This window comes from Heptranchias perlo, chromosome 5, assembly GCF_035084215.1.
Source record: "Heptranchias perlo isolate sHepPer1 chromosome 5, sHepPer1.hap1, whole genome shotgun sequence".
Taxonomy (NCBI): domain Eukaryota; kingdom Metazoa; phylum Chordata; class Chondrichthyes; order Hexanchiformes; family Hexanchidae; genus Heptranchias; species Heptranchias perlo.
In genome coordinates, this window is record NC_090329.1 from 88109759 (window position 1) to 88129146 (window position 19388).

The 19388-nt window shown below is 42.5% G+C and overlaps 1 protein-coding gene across 2 annotated transcripts in view; it reads right to left on the minus strand.

Annotated features, from left to right (window-relative positions):
* The window catches only part of fbxl4 (F-box and leucine-rich repeat protein 4), a 142766-nt gene that overhangs the window by 21703 nt on the left and 101675 nt on the right, over nucleotides 1–19388 (minus strand). For both annotated transcript variants that reach the window (XM_067984773.1, XM_067984772.1), the window contains 3 exons: nucleotides 18029–18273; nucleotides 15561–15774; nucleotides 117–188 (listed from right to left, as the gene is read on the minus strand). In XM_067984773.1, coding sequence (XP_067840874.1) covers nucleotides 117–188; nucleotides 15561–15774; nucleotides 18029–18273 — 531 coding nt within the window. The remainder of the gene's footprint in view (nucleotides 1–116; nucleotides 189–15560; nucleotides 15775–18028; nucleotides 18274–19388) is intronic.

Here is a 19388-nt window from a genome sequence, read left to right on the forward strand (position 1 = left end):
AAAAATGTAATGAAATGGGATAGGGTTTTGAAGATATTAAGATGCCAGTACTCTCTAAATAAGACCCGCTTGACCTTAAAGGAAAATCATTAGTTCAGGCAACTCCAAGTTCTTACCATGACACAGCTGCCGAGGCTGAGGTGCTGAAGTTCCGAGCAGAAGTTCAGAATGCTGAGCAGTGCTGTTTGCTGCCGTTATGGGACACATCAGAGGCAACGTGAAAAGGGAAACAAAGGGAAAAGAGGTCAATTAGGCATTAAAGCCTGTCACTGCTTTTCCCGAAATACCGCTCTAAACTTAGGTTACATCTACCACAAATGCAGTTTAATGAGTCCCAAGGTATTCAGACCATCGATTAGCTCATGGCCAAACAAATCATTACAGGCTCAAAATGCAGTTCCCTCTAGATGTGAATCTGCACAGACCGCAGTTACCAGGGGCTCTGTGCCTCTGAACACCTCTCCCTAAGGGAGAAATCTTGAAAATACTGAGGCCTTCCAGTAACATGCAAGGCTGCTGTGGCACCAGAATAGATCAGTGGTGTCCCAGAAATAAAGTGGCAACTGTGACATTCACAGATCAGACAACCTAAAGAAACTGTCAATAGCAAACCACGTAGAGTGGCAGGATCGAACAGAATTGACCATTGCCAGCCAAAGGATTCTAGTCACAGTTAACTGGAGTGTCTGCATGCATAACATACAGAATAATGGATACTGTGGAAGGAATTACAAGGCTACAATTCAAACAAGTAATGCTGATTATGACTACAGAACTCAGAGCTAATCACATCATTTCATCCTCTGCACAGCATTGGGTTTATACAAAACAGAATAAAATAAATCACACAATAACTTAGCAAAACCTGCTTGGTTGTGAAGCAAATCTTTAAGATGAAATTAAGAATTGTGGTTGGTAACTGTCCTCAGCAGCTGTTCAGATATTTGGGTTTTTGACATTCATGACAATTAAGCACAACATTCACTTGACATTATTATTAGGTTTCTATAATATTCCCGGATCTACGGGAATTCTGAGTTGGAGCTAGAAAAGAAAACTGAAAACTGCAAAATCAATGAGGCTCCAGATCCCATTTACTGTTACATTCTAAAATGGCTACCCCGAGTTCCAGAACTTGTGCATCACTCAAATGAGCCACAGGCTAAAGAAATGTTGGTCATAAAATTAAACAGATATACTCCTTCAGCATTTAGTAAAATGCCATAGAAAACACCTTATTTCTATTCTTTTTTGGTACATTATCACTGATGTGTGTAATTCAGGGAAATATACAGGAAAAAACACTCCATAATATTCTAGGTAAAGCCAATTATGGTTTGCGAACACTGACTTGGTGCCACAGTTACTGTAATATGTAATTTTTTCCTTTTTCTTTCCCTCCCTTTACATCTACCAGCACATCCCCCAAGTGATCTGATCCTGCTCCATTATGAGTCACTGGGAGGTGTACAAGAATAATCAGTACGTGACTCACCCTCAGATTTTCCCTTTATCCCCATAAGGAAGTGTTAATGCTATTCTCACCAATTCTCTCTGTTGGCTTGGTTGAGATAAGAAATTGACCAGGTTAGGGGAACTGCAGGCATGCATCGACATCCTGCCACTCACTGGTGCACCAAGACCACTATCATTACAAAATGACACTGTCAACAAGCTATTTTCTACAGCAGGTTACTGGGCAATTAGCCGACCAGAGACACTTATATACAAGAGAGCCGTCACAATAATGATTACCCAATAGGCAGTAAGAGCAGTAATGCTGGGAGTTTTACTGCACTCGAAGAGAACTCAAACTGGTGTGAGATGGTCTCCTTGGGGGATGAAGAGGGGGGAGGATAGTCTCACTGTTTTACTGCATTCAATAGTCTCCTTATACTGCCATTTTTGCAATGACGTGGATCCAAACTACTTTGCAGTCTAACTCCACCTTAAGAATTCCACTGTGTCTCCAATGGATGGTGTTAAGGTCCAGGCTACATAGTACAGTGCACTTTTCTGTATTCATTTAAAATTTCATTCAGTATCCACACTCTCTTGGGTTAACACTGAACTCATTTATCTTCTTGCATCTATTTAATACTAGGGAGGGAGGGGGAAAAGAGGATCGTTTTGATAATTTTCTTTTTCTGGCAGCAGAATAAACCAAAATCATTAGGATTTAATTTGGTTGTTCATCTCTTTCATTTGGTGCCAGAGGCTGACTTGGATAAGCACATCACTGAATAGATAAACAACAACACTCCTAATACTGGATACAATTCAGGTTCCTTTTCCTGCTGTATTCAGTTAATCTGATGTAGAAATCCTGCCACTTTATAAGGTATTCTCATATGAAAAATCAAGCTACCAGAATTTGGGAAGATATGCCACAGTGTGAAATTACTGGGCAAAATAAAACAAATGAGTACATAAATCAAACCTTTCCACTGTGGGAAAAAATAGGACAATGTTTTATTTTGGAGTAAGCAATTCCAAGAGATAATACAGTATGAGTAGCTGCACTCTCAAGTTTAGCATCTTATCTCGCCAGGCTGTTTTTGAAATAACAAAATGTATATCACCATGACAAACTGAAAAAATAACTGTCTTATTCCACATATACCATTTCAACATTATGGTTGCCTTTTGTCTCCCATTACAGATTCACTCCCTCCACCCCCACAAGAAAAACCTACACATGACATATTACTGACATTTATCTAACCCACACAGAGTTTTAAAAAAAATTATCAACAGCAACAGAATTCCACATAGATATTATCACCCACTCAATTTATTTCAAAACTCCAAAATTAAAAAAAAATTAATACAATGAAAATGCTGAATTTTCTATCACCCAAAAAATCTAAAGAAATATATTCAATGTATTGTCATTTATAAACTTAGTCTGTACAAAAATAAAAACTTGTTAAATTTATACTATTCGTTCACTTAAACAACATGCAAAGTCTAGAGAAATTGTTATTTACCAGAGTTTTCCTTGCAAATGTACCTTCTTCCCTTAGTTCATGCCTGTGCAATACAACTGCTTAAGCAGACGAAAGTGCTGTAGAGTCACTACCAGTCTTTTAATGATAATGGTCATTTCATTAAAATGTAAAGATCTAATGTGCAGCACAACAATATCAGTTGTAACATTTACATTGACTACTTCTGACAAACAGCCTCTACAGAATGCTTTATATTAAAATTTGGGATGGGAGTTAAAAATTCTCCCTCAGTATTATTTTACATGCTTCATCTTACAGGTCAATTAAAAAGGTTTCCAGCTTGCTTTAGTTTCATATCAAAAGCATAAACAAACAGTTTTCTTTTCTTTTGTTTTCCTAATTTTATACCCTTCTCATTCTTTATTCCATCTCTGTAACCTCCTCCAGCCCTACAACCCTCCAAAAACTCTGCATTCCTCCAATTCTAGCCTCTTGTGAATCCCCGATTTCCTTTGCCCCACTATAGGTGGCCATGCCTTCAGCTGCCTAGGCCCTAGGCTCTGGAATTCCTTCCCTAAACCTCTCTCTCCTCCTTTAAGATGCTCCTTAGAACCTACCTCTTTGACCAAGGTTTAGGTCACCTGTCTTAATATCTCTTTATAATGCTCAGTGTCTAATTTTGTCTGATAACGCTCCTGTGAAGCACCTTAGGACATATTACTACATTAAAGGTGCTATATAAATGCAAGTTGTTGTTGTTCTCTCTTCAAGGTGTCGATTCATGCCAAAGTACAGTTCCACAAATGTCTGCTGATGTTGGGTAGTACCGCAGCCAACTGTAAATTTTTCACGCGAGAACAGGTTTCGATTATGGGGGCATCAAAGTTGAGCATCTAAATCCACAACTTGCAGTAGAGGGTCACTGGATAGCGATCAGGAGTGGCAGCCCTGGCTGATTTCCCTCCCAACCCTGGGACATCAAGACGTACTATAGCACTTAGTTGAGATCAGCAACCGTTACACAGGCAAAGGATCAAACCTGGCACCTTCCTAGTTTGTATAGCTCAATTTCACACTAAGTACAAATGTACCAGATGAACTCCAGAAACCATTTTCAATGAAAATTTACAACTGGAATCCAGCTCCTGTGGTTTCCGTCTATAACCCAGGCATTCAAAATTGTGATTTATTGACCGTCACATTCATAAGTTGTGATATATCTCCTTAACATTATTTTGCATAAAACTGATAGAAAACTAGAACATAAGCTTTAGACGGACACATGACAAATGAAATGTAATGCAAAGAAATGTGAAGTGATACACTTTGGAAGGAAAAATGAGGAGGCAATATAAATGAAATGGTACAATTTACTGGTACTGTCTTCCCAATCGCATCCCAATATTGTTGGCACTGATATTTTGGATCCTCCGCTTTTACCGAAACATGGGAAGCAAATTAATCCGATCAGCAAAACTTCTTTTGAATCAACTGGTTCCTGCATGTGAGCAGTAGGTATTCTGAGCTGAAACATCGTCACCCTGACTTACACTATTGTTGTGAACTAAGTTATAAACTGCTAACAGTTGAGAGTGACTCGCAGTGCCAGCCAGCAGTTCCTGCTGATCTGCACTTAAAAACATGGGTTCGTATTTTTCGCATTACCTCTCCCCCCAGACCGGGACTTTTGAAATGGTAACCAATGACGATGAACTGTCCACTACAAACATTAATCGGGAGCAGCGGGGTTCTCAACAATGCTGCACCTTGCCTGACTCCTGAGCCTGAAGTCACTGTCCCAGTGTGCTCCTTTGAGAAGTTGCTGCTCCACACTGCGCAGCCACCAGTCCTTTCGGAAGCTGTCCTCTTCTCCGGACCTTCAAACTCCTACCTTGATCAGTGCCCAGCAATGGTTCCCATTCCATGCAACCCATGTTCCACTCCCGCATGCTGGATTTCCCATTCACAGCAACCACCCCACCCCCTCGCTGGCTGCCTTTCCAGTGCCTTGACCCCACCCAACGACAGTTTTTCCCAAGTCTCCACCCTCTTCCCTCCCCTGCTGGCTGGATTTCTTGTGTCTTGACCTCCCCTTCCCCAATGACCTGAATTCTCCTGCCTCGGTACCCCTTTCCTTCACTGTCTAGCTTTCCCATGTCTCGACCATTCCTTCTTTGCTGATGCAAATTCCCGTTCCTCAGCAACCCCTTTCTAGTTGACTGGTTTTGCCATGCTTTGACCCACTCTCTCCCTTGTTGGCCTGAATATTCTTTCCTCAGCACCTTCAATCTCGCTGGTTGGCTTTCCTATGCCTTAGCGGCCCCCTCACTGCTGACCAAAATTTCCCTTCCTCAGCACTCCCCCACCTCCACCCCCCTTCTTTCGCTAGCTGGCTTCCTGTGCCTCAACCCCCATTATCTCCATTGACTGAATTCTCCTGACTTCCCCCCACCGGCTAAATTTTATGTCCCCTCACACTGAGAAGATTTTCCAAGCAGAAATGCAGTCCACTGTACAGCACTCCCTCCTGACCCCGATTTTCTCCCCATCTCTCTCCCATTCCCCTTCCATTCCCTCTTCCAACGACTCCGCCTTCCTTTTCTTCTTCCTTCCCTCCCTCCTCTCCCACCCTCTTCCCTGCTTTGGGCTAATTCTCCCCCTCCCCCCCGCCCTCTAACCTCTCTGACATGAATACTGTCCTTGGTCTTAACAGCCTTTGTGCAACATCATGAGAGATCGATTAGTATTGTTAAAAGGTACAAAATGGGCAGGATTGATACTTGCAGTGATATGCCAAGTACAGTCTACTCCCAAGAATTCAAAGTTGTTTAATGTGCTAAACAAAATCCAATAGGCCATAATTTGCTGTGGCAGATCATCCAGTGGCATCTGCTGTTAGTTAGACTTGCCCTTGCATGTTTAGGTTTTTAATTTTTTTGTGTGGCAAGTTGGTGAAAGTGCGAGCTGATAACATCGCAGTGAGGGAAACAGGGCATCTGGGACCTGAGTGAACAGGGCAAGTAACTGTGTATCTCCTTAACCAATCAGGTTGAAGGATTGTGAAATTAACAGCGCAAGGACTGGAAGGAAGCGTAATTTAGAGTGGGTGAATTCAATGTCAAATCAGGTACAGAAAGAGAAATAAAGAGAGGGAAAGAAAGAGAGAAGAAAAGAAAACATAAAAAAAGGAAAAGCAAAAAACAATTTAAAATTTTACTTTTTATATTTTGTTTCAGTCTTTACGGTAGAGGACACTCAAAATATCCCAACACTGGACAAACAGGGGGCTCTAGGGGGGGAGGAGCTAAATACGATTAAAGTCACTAAGGAATTGGTACTTAGTAAATTGATGGGACTCAAGGCGGATAAATCCCCTGGACCTGATGGCTGACATCCTCGGGTCTTGAGGGAAGTGGCAGTGGGGATTGTGGATGCTTTGGTAATAATTTTCCAAAATTCTCTGGACTCGGCAAAGGTCCCAGCAGATTGGAAAACTGCTAATGTAACACCCTTATTTAAAAAGGGTAGTAGACAGAAGGTTGGAAATTATAGACCAGTTAGCCTAACATCTGTGGTGGGTAAAATTTTGGAGTCTATTATTAAGGAGACAGTAGCAGAACATTTGGACAAACATAATTTAATAGGACAAAGTCAGCATGGCTTTACGAAGGGGAAGTCATGTCTGACAAATTTGCTTGAGTTCTTTGAGGACATAACGTACAGGGTGGATAAAGGGGAACCAGTGGACGTAGTGTATTTAGACTTCCAGAAGGCATTTGACAAGGTGCCACATAAAAGATTATTGCTCAAGATAAAGAATCACTGGATTGGGGGTAATATTCTGGCATGGGTGGAGGATTGGTTATCTAACAGGAAGCAGAGAGTTGGGATAAATGGTTCATTCTCGGACTGGCAACCAGTAGCCAGTGGTGTTCCGCAGGGGTCGGTGCTGGGTCCCCAACTCTTTATGATCTATATTAACGATTTGGAGGAGGGGACCGAGTGCAACATATCGAAGTTTGCAGATGATACAAAGATGGGAGGGAAAGTAGAGAGTGAGGAGGACATAAAAAACCTGCGGGGGATATAGACAGGCTGGGTGAGTGGGCGGAGATTTGGCAGATGAAATACAATATTGGAAAATGTGAGGTTATGCACTTTGGCAGGAAAAATCAGAGGGCAAGTTATTTTCTTGATGGCAAGAGACTGGAAAGTACTGCAGTACAAAGGGATCTGGGGGTCCTAGTGCAAGAAAATCAAAAAGTTAGTATGCAGGTGCAGCAGGTGATCAAGAAGGCCAATGGAATGTTGGCGTTTATCGCTAGGGGGATAGAATATAAAAACAGGGAGGTATTGCTGCAGTTATATAAGGTATTGGTGAGACCGCATTTGGAATACTGCATACAGTTTTGGTGTCCATACTTAAGAAAAGACATACTTGCTCTCGAGGCAGTACAAAGAAGGTTCACTCGGTTAATCCCGGGGATGAGGGGGCGGACATATGAGGAGAGGTTGAGTAGATTGGGACTCTACTCATTGGAGTTCAGAAGAATGAGAGACGATCTTATTGAAACATATAAGATTGTGAAGGGGCTTGATCGGGTGGATGTGGTGAGGATGTTCCCAAGGTTGGGTGAAACTAGAACTAGGGGGCATAATCTTAGAATAAGGGGCTGCTCCTTCAAAACTGAGATGAGGGGAAACTTCTTCACTCAGAGGGTGGTGGGTCTGTGGAATTTGCTGCCCCAGGAAGCTGTGGAAGCTACATCATTGAATAAATTCAAAGCAGAAATAGACAGTTTCCTAGAAGTGAAGGGAATTAGGGGTTACGGGGAGCGGGCAGGAAATTGGACATGAATTTAGATTTGAGGTTAGGATCAGATCAGCCATGATCTTATTAAATGGCGGAGCAGGCTCGAAGGGCCGATTGGCCTACTCCTGCTCCTATTTCTTATGTTCTTATATTTTAAAAATCTCCAACAACAATTAAAACCTGAAGGAATGAGGCGCCACACTTGTAATAGTTAATTTTCAATGTCAGAGAGGTTGACTGGCAGTAATTAACACTTATCAAGTTGTTAAAAAGGTACCTAGACTGGAATGGAAAAGACTTAACTTTCTGTGGCGAGTTTAGTTGGTATCTATCGCACAAATACAGCAACTTCACACCATTCAATGCATTTCAATGGTGAGCCAAACAGTAAGATGCCGTATTCACGAAGCTAACGGCGGAACAGTGGAACTCAGACAGCAACCTTTGGATATTTAAGTTTAACCGCGCATCTGCCCCTCGCCTGAAGTTGCTGTACCATTTGTGCAAAATAACGGCGAGTGCCATTAGCCTCACCGTTATTTTGACAGCAAATTATGGCCCAATAATTAAAGAATATAAACAACATAGCAAAATTGGGAATTTAGTGCAAAAATGTAAATTATCAGATAATTTGGAATTAAGTAACTTTAAATTAAGAGGAGTAGATTGTATCTACATTTACTAATGAGATGATTTGTAGTGCTGAGCTGGGTAAAATAAATTGCACATGCTTATCATTTGGAGCGAGATCAGATAACATTTCTACACACAAGGTGGTAAAAGTTTGGAACTCTCTTCCGCAAACGGCAATTGATACTAGCTCAATTGCTAAATTTAAATCTGAGATAGATAGCTTTTTGGCAACCAAAGGTATTAAGGGATATAGGCCAAAGGCAGGTATATGGAGTTAGATCACAGATCAGCCATGATCTTATCAAATGGCGGAGCAGGCACGAGAGGCTGAATGGCCTGCTTCTGTTCCTATGTTCATTTCACCATAATTTATACATACCTGTGCACAAAACTCTTACCATTATGAAATACTGCCATTCAGCATGCACAGTAATAGAATATCTCCTAGGTGTACCATTTTCTGGTAACTAATTGCAACTTATTTCTTGAAAAAAATTGAAGTAACGACTACACTTTAGTAAATCCTCTGTGAGAATATTACTATGCATCAACAACCTAAAACACACTAACAGTTGCCATTCAAACAGATAGGCAGAAAAACAATCCTTAAAACATAATTTACACAAAAAACACACACGACAAGTACATTTTAAAAAAAAATGAATACTAAGGAGTGATTTGAAGGCTCTATTGCTATCTCAGGGTTCAGAGAGCTGTTATAACCACTCGAGCTTCACTCTCAGTTTAGCATATGATTCAAATCCCACAATTCCATTTCTTCCTTGCGAAAATTCCCAGGTATCAATTAATTTCTATATAATAAGCACTGAATGTCAAATTCTTCAGAAACCTATTGCAGAACACCATGTAATCAGATTCTTTTGTCAATCTCACAACTGTCACAATACATTTGAACACCCATTTGATGATACTACACTCAACTGTCACAAACACAATTAATGCAATCTGAACAGCTGATGAACAATGAAGATGTCAAAACAAAATTATTCACTTCATATTGCACATACAACAGTAAAACATAGCACATTTAATTTGTTAAAAGTACATAACAAATATAAAACAGATGCTGTGGAGGGAGTTAAATACTGATAGTATTTATCTGGCACTCATAAACCACTTGACCTTTGTTCTTGTGGTTTATGTTGTCATCGGAAAACCTCAGTTGAATTAGTCACGTAACTCTAGCTTCAATTAGTGCGTATAGAAGATTATAACGTCCAACGCTCATAAAGAGGACTCTAGAAGGATAAATTACTTAAGCTGATAGTGTCTGTAACCTCCTCCAGCCCTATTATCCCCTCAAACTCTCCGTTCTCCTGACTCAGGCCCCTTTGTGTATCCCCACCCCTTTGCATTGCCATGCTTTCAGCTACCAAAGCCCAACGCTCTGGAATACCATCCCTAAGCCCCCACCTCTCGTTCCTCCTTTAAGCCCTTCCTTAAAACCCACCTTTTTGATCAAGCCCGCAATCATTCTTCTTAATCTTTCCTTCTTTGGCTCAGTGTCCATTTTTGCTTGCACCTCTGTAAAGTGCCTTGGGAGGTTTTTGTAAATTAAAGGTGCTAAATTAATGCAAGTTGTTGTCTCTTTTATTCTTTGAACAGAGGCCTTATCCACACACTCCTCTGATGCTTTTCCAATTGGTTCTTAGAGAACACATGCCTGGCACACACAAAAAAAATCATCTGTACCACTGTTGAAATGTGGTTTGCAGTTTCCATTCCTTTTAAAGGCAGGCACCATGTCGGCACATAATTTCGTTTTGACCTGGGCTGCAGCAACTAAGTTGCTGATATTCCCCTTCCCCTGACTTATCTTTCACCAAGGCCTGTGGGGATAAACGGATGGGATTATGGTGTGTGAAGAACTTTTCTAAGAATGAAGTTGATCTCACCACAATAAATAATCTATTTTCTTCTTTGACCAAGCTTTTGGTCACCTGTCCTAATCCCTCCTTATGTGGCTCGGTGTTGATTTTGTTTGATAATGCTCCTGTGAAGCGCCTTGGGACGTTTTACTATGTTAAAGTTGCTATATAAATTCAAGTTCTTGTTCATTCCACATTTTCCACAATACAGGAGAATGCCAAAGTAGTATAACTAAGGAGAAGGGAGACCCCTGAAATTAAGTTTTATCATCAGCTGACAGAACCATGCTACCGAAGGCATTACTCTGTGTTGTTGCCAAGTCTAAGGAGCAGTGCTCAATGAACAAATTGATTGAGATGATTCAAGGATGTCTAGAAGGCAGCCATCGAATGAGTGAAATGACCTCTAACCTGTCAACAGGGCTCCCTGACCACAAGGCAATGTAAAATGTTCTCAAATATCCACCAACACAAAGGATGGGAGACCCTATTTTAACCAGGTCAATCATCTCAGCCTCAGGACATTGCTGCAGGAGTTCCCCAAGGCAGTGTCCTAGATCCGACCATCTTTAGCTGCTTCATCAATGACCTTCCCTCCATCATAAGGTTAGAAGTGGGGTGTTTGCTGATGATTGCACAGTGTTCAGTTCCATTCGCAACCTCTCAGATAATGAAGCTGTCCGTGCCCGCATGCAGCAAGACCTGGACAGCATCCAGGCTTGGGCTGATAAGTGGCAAATAACATTTGAGCCAGACGAGTGCCAGGCAATGACCATCTCCAACAAGAGAGAGTCTAACCACCTCCCCTTGACATTCAACGGCATTACCATCGCCAAATCCCCCACCATCAACATCCTGGGGGTCACCATTGACCAGAAACTTAACTGGACCATCCACATAAATACTGTGGCTACAAGAGCAGGTCAGAGGCTGGGTATTCTGCGGCGAGTGACTCACCTCCTGACTCCCCAAAGCCTTTCCACCATCTACAAGGCACAAGTCAGGAGTGTGATGGAATACTCTCCACTTTCCTGGATGAGTGCAGCTCCAACAACACTCAAGAAGCTCGACACCATCCAGGACAAAGCAGCCCGCTTGATTGGCACCCCATCCACCACCCGAAACATTCACTCCCTTCACCACCTGCATACCGTGACTACAGTGAGTACCATCCACAGGATGCACTGCAGCAACTCACCAAGGCTTCTTAGACAGCACCTCCCAAACCCGAGACCTCTACCACCTAGAAGGACAAGGGCAGCAGGCGCATGGGAACACCACCACCTGCACATTCCTCTCCAAGTCACACACCACCCTGACTTGGAAATATATCGCCGTTCCTTCATCGTCGCTGGGTCAAAATTCTGGAACTCCCTACCTAACAGCAATGTGGGAGAACCTTCACCACACGGACTGCAGCGGTTCAAGGCGGCGGCTCACCACCACCTTCTCAAGGGCAATTAGGGATGGGCAATAAATGCTGGCCTTGTCAGCGACGCCCACATCCCATGAACGAATAAAAAAAAAAGTTCACAAAATGGATTGGATTCAGATGAAGTATTAAACTGTCAATGGAGAAAGATCCCTACTGTGCAGTTGTTAAAGGTGCACCACAGTAGTGTAGTGGTTATGATAGTGGATTAGCAACTCAGATCGTGAGTTCAAATCCCCATCATGGCAAGTTGTGAAAATAAATTTAATAATCTGGGCTAGCACCAGGAAAATGTCCATTTAGGGGAGGGAACCTACCTACAGTGCCACAATATGTATTTGAGTATTAATGCTCTCTGAAGTGGTGTAGCAAGCCAAACAATTTCTACAGAACACAATCGTAACCGAAATATCAGACGGACCTAATGGCAATGACCCAGGCATCAGATCAGGATTACATTAAATCTGTAACCTATACCTTGCAACACTCTAGACTTATGGCTTGAACAAAAGCTCCCCCCTCCCCATGGGAAGCAGCACAGGACTCTCTCAGCAACTGAGAAGTACGTTGGGAATTCCACATTGGCCACTGAGAAGGAACCTTGGAGACCCAGAAAATAAACGGCTTTCTTGCTCCTGAGAATGAATAACCCTTTCCATTCCTTCCTCCCTCCCTCCCCTCAGAGAAGCAACTCTGCCCCTTCACCCATTTAGAAGCATTTCAAAACTCCCACAACCTTTTAAAGCAATTTGTGAATAACTCCCTCGCCCCACTTAGAAGTAATTGAGGATCTTCCTCCCCAACCCACACTGACAAGCAATTCTCTTCCCACCCTGTACGAAGCCAGTTAAGGCTCACCTCCCCATACCATTCCTATTGAGAAGCAATTCCCCCCCTATTGAAAGACAGTTGGTACTCACCTCCCCACTGACAAACAATCCTAACCACCTCCCCTGAGCGCCAACTTCCATCTCCCACCTTATTGAAAAGCAATCCAGGTTCCTCCCTCCCTCCCTCCCTCCCGCCCGCCCTCCCGCCCACCCGCCACCACTCTAAGAAACAACACAGCCTCCCCACTCTCCCTGAGAACTAATTCTGGCCTGCCTTTACTTCTCCCCACATCCCAACAGAGAGGGAAAGCTTCCCTAAGCCAATGCCCCCCCTCCTCTCCCCACAATGAGCCAAAATATATCGTCTGCAACCCCTCTTGAAAGGGCTGAGAAGAAAACTATCCAAGCCCCCACAGAGCAAAAAGTCAAGAGTACAATTTTTGTTTGGTGAGGAAAGTTTGCAAATTAGAACGAGCTTTAAAGGAAATTTAAAAGTTAAATTTCTGGCTCTAAGTCAGGAAAAACAGCATGAAATTACATTCTTTCTTTTACTTTTTAAAATTCTTTTAACGCTTTGAAGTGTGTCGTCTAAATGAGAAAGAGGCTCTTACAACGTTATTGCTAAATTGCCCATGGCATTGCTCACAATAGGTCAGAGAATAACTGTCTATGCCACCTTTGTGCTGCTGTTTCTCTGTCCTCTTCTCCTGTCTCCACATCTCTCTTTCTTTAGCTTTCTCTCTTATTTTATCTTCTTTTCTGCATCTATCTCTCCTTTTCTTTTCTTCTTTCCTTTGAGGTGGAAGTAATGGTGTAGAGTTGGGTGGCATGGGAGGGTAGGGAATATGAAGGCTACATTTTCTGGTTGTGGGTGTAGTGCACCAGTCACAGGAGGGACCAGTCAGAGTCACAGGTGGGGGGGATCGCAGGTTGGCGGTGGGATCTGGCCAGGGCTGTGTGCTTGCTTTGCTGCAGTGGGTCTTGGGGTGACTTTTCGGGCCACGGGTGAGGGGTGAGATCGGTTTGGAATACAGGCCAGATTTCAAATTATTAATAGGGGCTGGATCCAACCAGGGTTCCAGGCAGCTTTTGGGTTGTGGGTCAGGGAAGGGTCTGGCCAGGACAGCAGTGGAAAGGAACATAAAGAGGGTGGTGTTGCAAATCTCTTGCCTGTTTCGACAGACCCACATTCTCTCTCTTTCCCACCACCTCTCCATACGTCAACGCTCTCACACCCTTCATCTCCCCTGACCCTCGCACCTATTGCGTCCCCTCCCTTTCAATAACCACCGCTCATGCTCACTCCATCCTCATCCCTCCTCCTTCCCCACATCTCCCTCACTTACTTTGACTTTCCTAACCATTCCTATCACCTCCTTACTTTCATCGTCTCCCCTACCCTTCCAGAGCCCCTATCACCTGCTATATCACTCCCTCTTCCTTCCTCCCCTGCCCTTCACCCCTTTCTCTTCCCCTTAATCTCCCAGTTCATTCTGTCCCCTTGGTTCCTCACCCCACACCTGCTTTCTCCTCACTCCCCACAACTCCCCCCTCAACACCATTTGAGCCTAAAGCTGGATTCCAAGTATGAAACCAGCAATCTGTAGTTCATAAACAGACTATACTGCTCTAAGTGCTTTCAAAACAAAACTGCGGAGAAACTGGTGGCCAAAAAGGTTTGGGATTGGGACCAGAGCAGGGCAGCCCTTGCCAATGAGGATGCAAGTGACCAGAGGTTGAGTGGGGTGTTGGAATGTGGGAACAGAGTGGGTGAATGTCCAGGGGGACCCAGTCCAATGGCAGGGGCGGGTGGGTCACTCGAGTCCTGAGGTCTGACAATGGCGAGGACAGGCAGGCCGAGAAAGAATAAGGAGGTGGGAAATGGAGAGGCCCAAGGCCTATGAAGGTGGCAGCAGAGTAAATCAGTTTAAAGAAATTAAAATAAAGCTTACCTAGCAACAGTGAGGGGTGGGGAGAGGGAAACTAAAATCGGAAGGCATAGTAAATAATTTTGAGGACCAAAGAAAGCTGCAAGAGGGTATCGATAAGATGGTAGATTGGGCAAAAATGTGTCAGTAATTATGAGGTGGTACATTTTGCTAAAAAGAAATAAAAGTAATAATTATACTTTCAATGGGTGAAGGTTGGTTAATGTGGAAGAAGAGGTGGATAAAATATGTATGCAGCCTTTATGGTTTTTCTTTTTTATATTAACAGTTTCAATGTTTGTTTTACACAGCTAAGGGTAGTTAAACACTTGTGTGATGCTGTGGAATCAGAGTGCGACAGAGGACTTCGTCCACGATTGGGCTTGGTGCCACCTAGAAGATAACTGCAATGCAATGTCAAGTTGGGTTATAAAAGTGCTGAGAGAATCTGTTGGAACTATAAACTGAGAGTTTTTTTGTAAAATGTTCTTCGTTTGGACACTACTACCCATGTTCTTTAAACTTTTATAATTTATCTGCATGCACAGAGTTCCCTTTTAATAGTGAATCTGCAGATTCACAGCCACAGGCAGCAATATAACTCCCACACTGCAGACCACTCACTGTAGCTCAGACTTGTTTCGCTGTATAAATACAACCGTAATTACTTTTCTCCACTCTTATGATAAAAATAGAACATGTGATGAGCATGTGCGAAATACTTATTTATACTTCACCATTACCAATGACACATCTAAATCCCAAGAAGTCAAGTAAAATTGGCAGGATCAGTCCGCATTCCAGAGGAGCTGCAACAGTAGGGACAAGTCCACAGCTCAAACCAAGTATAAGTACTCGCAGTCTTAAATTGAACAGAAAATAAAATCAAAAAGCAAATGGAACCACTCAAACAAGACTAGTTCTGTTCAACAATGCTGCTTTTAAATTTGTAAAATCCTTTTAGAAATAGATTCTGTTGTACTTGGTGTGCAATTTCTAAGACAAGCACTTCTCTCATTTAAAAAAATACACAAGCAGTGTTAAGCAATTCTCTGTCAGTGCCAATCACCACAGGAGTTCCTACCTCAATTTTTGTGCGGTAAACGACCAGACGCCGGAGACCTGAGATCTTAGCAATATGGCAGAAAGCCTGAGTGTTTAGTTTATCACAGGATGAAAGGTTCAGCTCCTGGAGGTTTGGGCACATCTGAGCAATAACCTCGAGGCAAGTTTCATTCAGGAAGTGGCAGCAGGCCAACTCCAGACGCACCAGCTCAAATCCACACACTTGCATGAATCTGCACAGGAAGCACAGCAATCATAGGGTTAAATCCTGTCAAAGAAGTAGGCGTCAAGCTGTGAGCGTATGCGCCAGGCATCACATAAAGAGACAACGTCAGGACTAAGCTATAGAAAAACAGCAGATGTTACACTGGAAGTGAAAAGGTGCAAAGCTCTGAATTAATATAAGGAACAGATCTGAAAATGGGTTACTGCTTGCAGAATTATTCATCCAATAGGTAAACTGACACCTTAATTAAAGCAGTCAAGTGCTGCTGCTTATCATTTAAAAAAATTATTGTAACCTGTCAATTAGAAAATTCAGTTCATATATGAAATAAAACAAATGTGCATAAGAAAATGGCCATATTTTAATGAAGGGTCTTACCAGCGCCATTAAACTATCTTTCACTTTCAGATGCTGACTGGCTTATTGTGCATTTTTGGCATTTTCTGATTTTATTTCAAGCTTGTATAGGAGGTATAAAGCACAACACCACTTTATTTAAAATAAAAATAAAGAAGTGACTCCATGAAGAAACACTGGGTAAATCTTATTTCACCGTCATTCAGTAACAGCACAGACAAAAACAGTGATCGCAAAGTATAATGTAAGATAATAAAACGTATTAAACAAAAATTAGCTTTTATTTGGCAAGACCTCTAAAGTATGCAGCATCCAATACAAATATTCGAATACCAGCAAAATATTGATAAAAGACACACTAGGAGATGGGTTTAGTTATATTTTGAAAGGAGGTAAGAGAGTCACTGTTGAGTTTTTGGTGAATCAACACATTACAACTATATTAATAAATGTTTGTTACAGGAAGTCAGAAGCTGATATTTGGTAACAGGTTTGTTCCCCAATTCCCTTTAAATTACAATTGGTTAATCCCTGTTAGAATAATTCCTGCTTTTAAACTATGTTAGAGAATGATGAGTTTTGCAGACATTACTTCCACGCTCTGTAGCTATGGTCTGTGTGCTTTGAATTAAAGGAAGAGCTGATAATTGAAAAAACATTTTAAAACAATTCTGATTAATTAGCCTGGTAACACAGCATCTTCCAACATAGTGCGCTATAGTATGGAGTTAATAGGGGTTGTGCTGGTGATCCCCTTTACAGTGGCTTATTTGAACTCAGCCAGACTGCTTGTTATGTACTTTCTAACAGCCAGCATGACAGTGACTTTGGTGGATGTCTTGGGGCAGATCTTCCTACCTGACAGCTTCGTCACAAGGGGTATGTGGCCTTGTAAGGCCTGTATATAGGAAGCAAAAGGGAGAGGGAATAAAAGGGATTTCATATCCTGAATTAAAAGTAAAAGTAATGGGAATTTTTTTAAAAAAAAACAAGAGATGCCAAACAAAATTTAACAATTTTAAATATATCTAGGACTGAAGTGGACTGAAGTGGACTGAATATTCACCACCCATTTCAAAAAGTAAGTTAGGTATCGTCAGTGTCAGAGGCACGGCAAAAAAAAAGAATTGCTTTACCAGAAAAGAGTTCCTAAAACAACAACTACAGACAATCAGGCTATTAAATAAAGGATTTACTTCATATACTTTACGAAAGGCAACTCGTGGAAGCCGATGATCTGACATGAAATGCCTCATTTCTTGAGGCACTTGAGCCCTGTATTATCAGGTAGAGGGGGCTGAGGCCTATTATCCTCTGATGTGCATTGCACATGCCTATGTAATGGTGCAGTGTGGAGTGCATTGGGAGCCAGCGTGCAAATTGTGCACAGCACTCATCAAGGCTCTAATGCGCTGCCCGTAACGCAGCTAGACTGTCTTAGTCTGCTCCAGAGGCCCAGTGCCCATTTGGAATAGGTGCTTTAGGCGAGATCAGTTTTTTTAAAAATCACTTTTTTTTCTCCTGGGTGGCCTTCTCCTTCCGATAGGATCACATCCCCTTCCTTTACTTCAATTCTTTGACCTCCAAAGGTTCAAGGGGTCATTGTTCCCTAATCTGATTTTCTGTTGAAGAAACATGCTTTAAGAGCAGCCAGCAGCCCTTCAACAGCTATAGGCACCTGCTATTCCCAGTGTGTCATTGATAGGCACTAGGAACCCCACAAAAATATTTAAATGAGCTGTCTTGCATCATTGGATGAGTTCAACTCAGCGGACCACAGGCCGCTACACCAGGATCATATTATCAGCCCCAAGGTGTCTGATCACTAATGTCACACTGGGATGTTTAACATACCTGGTGCCTGCTGTAAATGGATTTTATTCAGGAATTACATTAGCACTGACCTGCTGAATCCTTGCATGGAGATGGATCCTCTATTCCCAGTCCAAGACAGATTTAACCACTGCACAAGAGCACAGCGTGACTGTAGGTGCTCCAGAGAAGCATCATCCAGGCCTGCCCAGTAAGGTTGTAAACTGAGCTGGACATACTGAAGAGGATCATAGCAATGTTGGTACAGCAATTTGCAGGTCTGTGCCAACTGGCAAAGATCTGGGACTGTCAGGTGACTTAGTATCAGCTGGATTAACTGTGGGAAAAACAAACAGCATAATGAAAACTTCAAGTACAACTTCATTATATTCTACTCCTGAATATACTTACACATGGAAAAAAAAGACTACTTTCATCAAATAGGACATTACTTCCCAATGTGTGCTTTTTGGGGAATTTGAGTATTTTTTTTCCTCACTAATTTTCTCCTCTTCTGAAAGCTTTGACTCCTTGTAGGGCACTGTTCCAATAATTCACCCAAGTGGCTAATATATGAACGTAAGAAATAGGAGGATCAGGCTATACGGCCCCTCGAGCCTGCTCTGCCATTCAGTAAGATCACGGCTGATCTTCAACCTCAACTCCACTTTCCCGCCCGATCCCCACATCCCTTGATTCCCCTAGAGTCCAGAAATCTATCAATCTCAGCCCTGAATATACTCAATGATTGAACATCCACTGCCCTTTGGGGTAGAGAATTCCAAAGATTCACAACCCTCTGAGTGAAGAAATTCCTCCTCATCTCAGTCCTAAATGGCCGACTCCGTATCCTGAGACTATGTCCCCTAGTTCTAGACTCTCCAGTCAAGGGAAACAGTCTCTCAGCATCTATCCTGTCAAGCCCTCTCAGTATCTTATATGTTTCAATGAGTTCACCTCTGATTCTTCTAAACTCCAGAGAGTACAGGCCCATTCGACTCAATCTGTCCTCATAGGACAACCCTCTCATCCCAGGAATCAATCTAGTGAAACTTCGTTGCACTGCCGCTAAGGCAAGTATATCCTTCCTTTGGTAAGGAGACCAAAACTGTGCACAGTACTCCAGGTGTGGTCTCACCAAAGCCCTGTGCAATTGCAGCAAGACTTCCTTACTCTTGTACTCCAACCCCCTTGCAATAAAGGCCAACATGCCATTTGCCTTCCTAATTGCTTGCTGTACCTGCATGTTAACTTGCAGTGTTTCATTTATAAAGATACCCAAATCCCTCTGAATATCAATATTTAATAGTTTCTCATCATTTGTCCATGACAGTATTGGTTGGAGTGACCACCGCACAGTCCTCGTGGGGACGAAGACCTGTCTTCGCACTGAGGTCACCATCCAACGTGTTGTGTAGCACTATCACCGTGCTAAATGGGCTTGATTCAGAA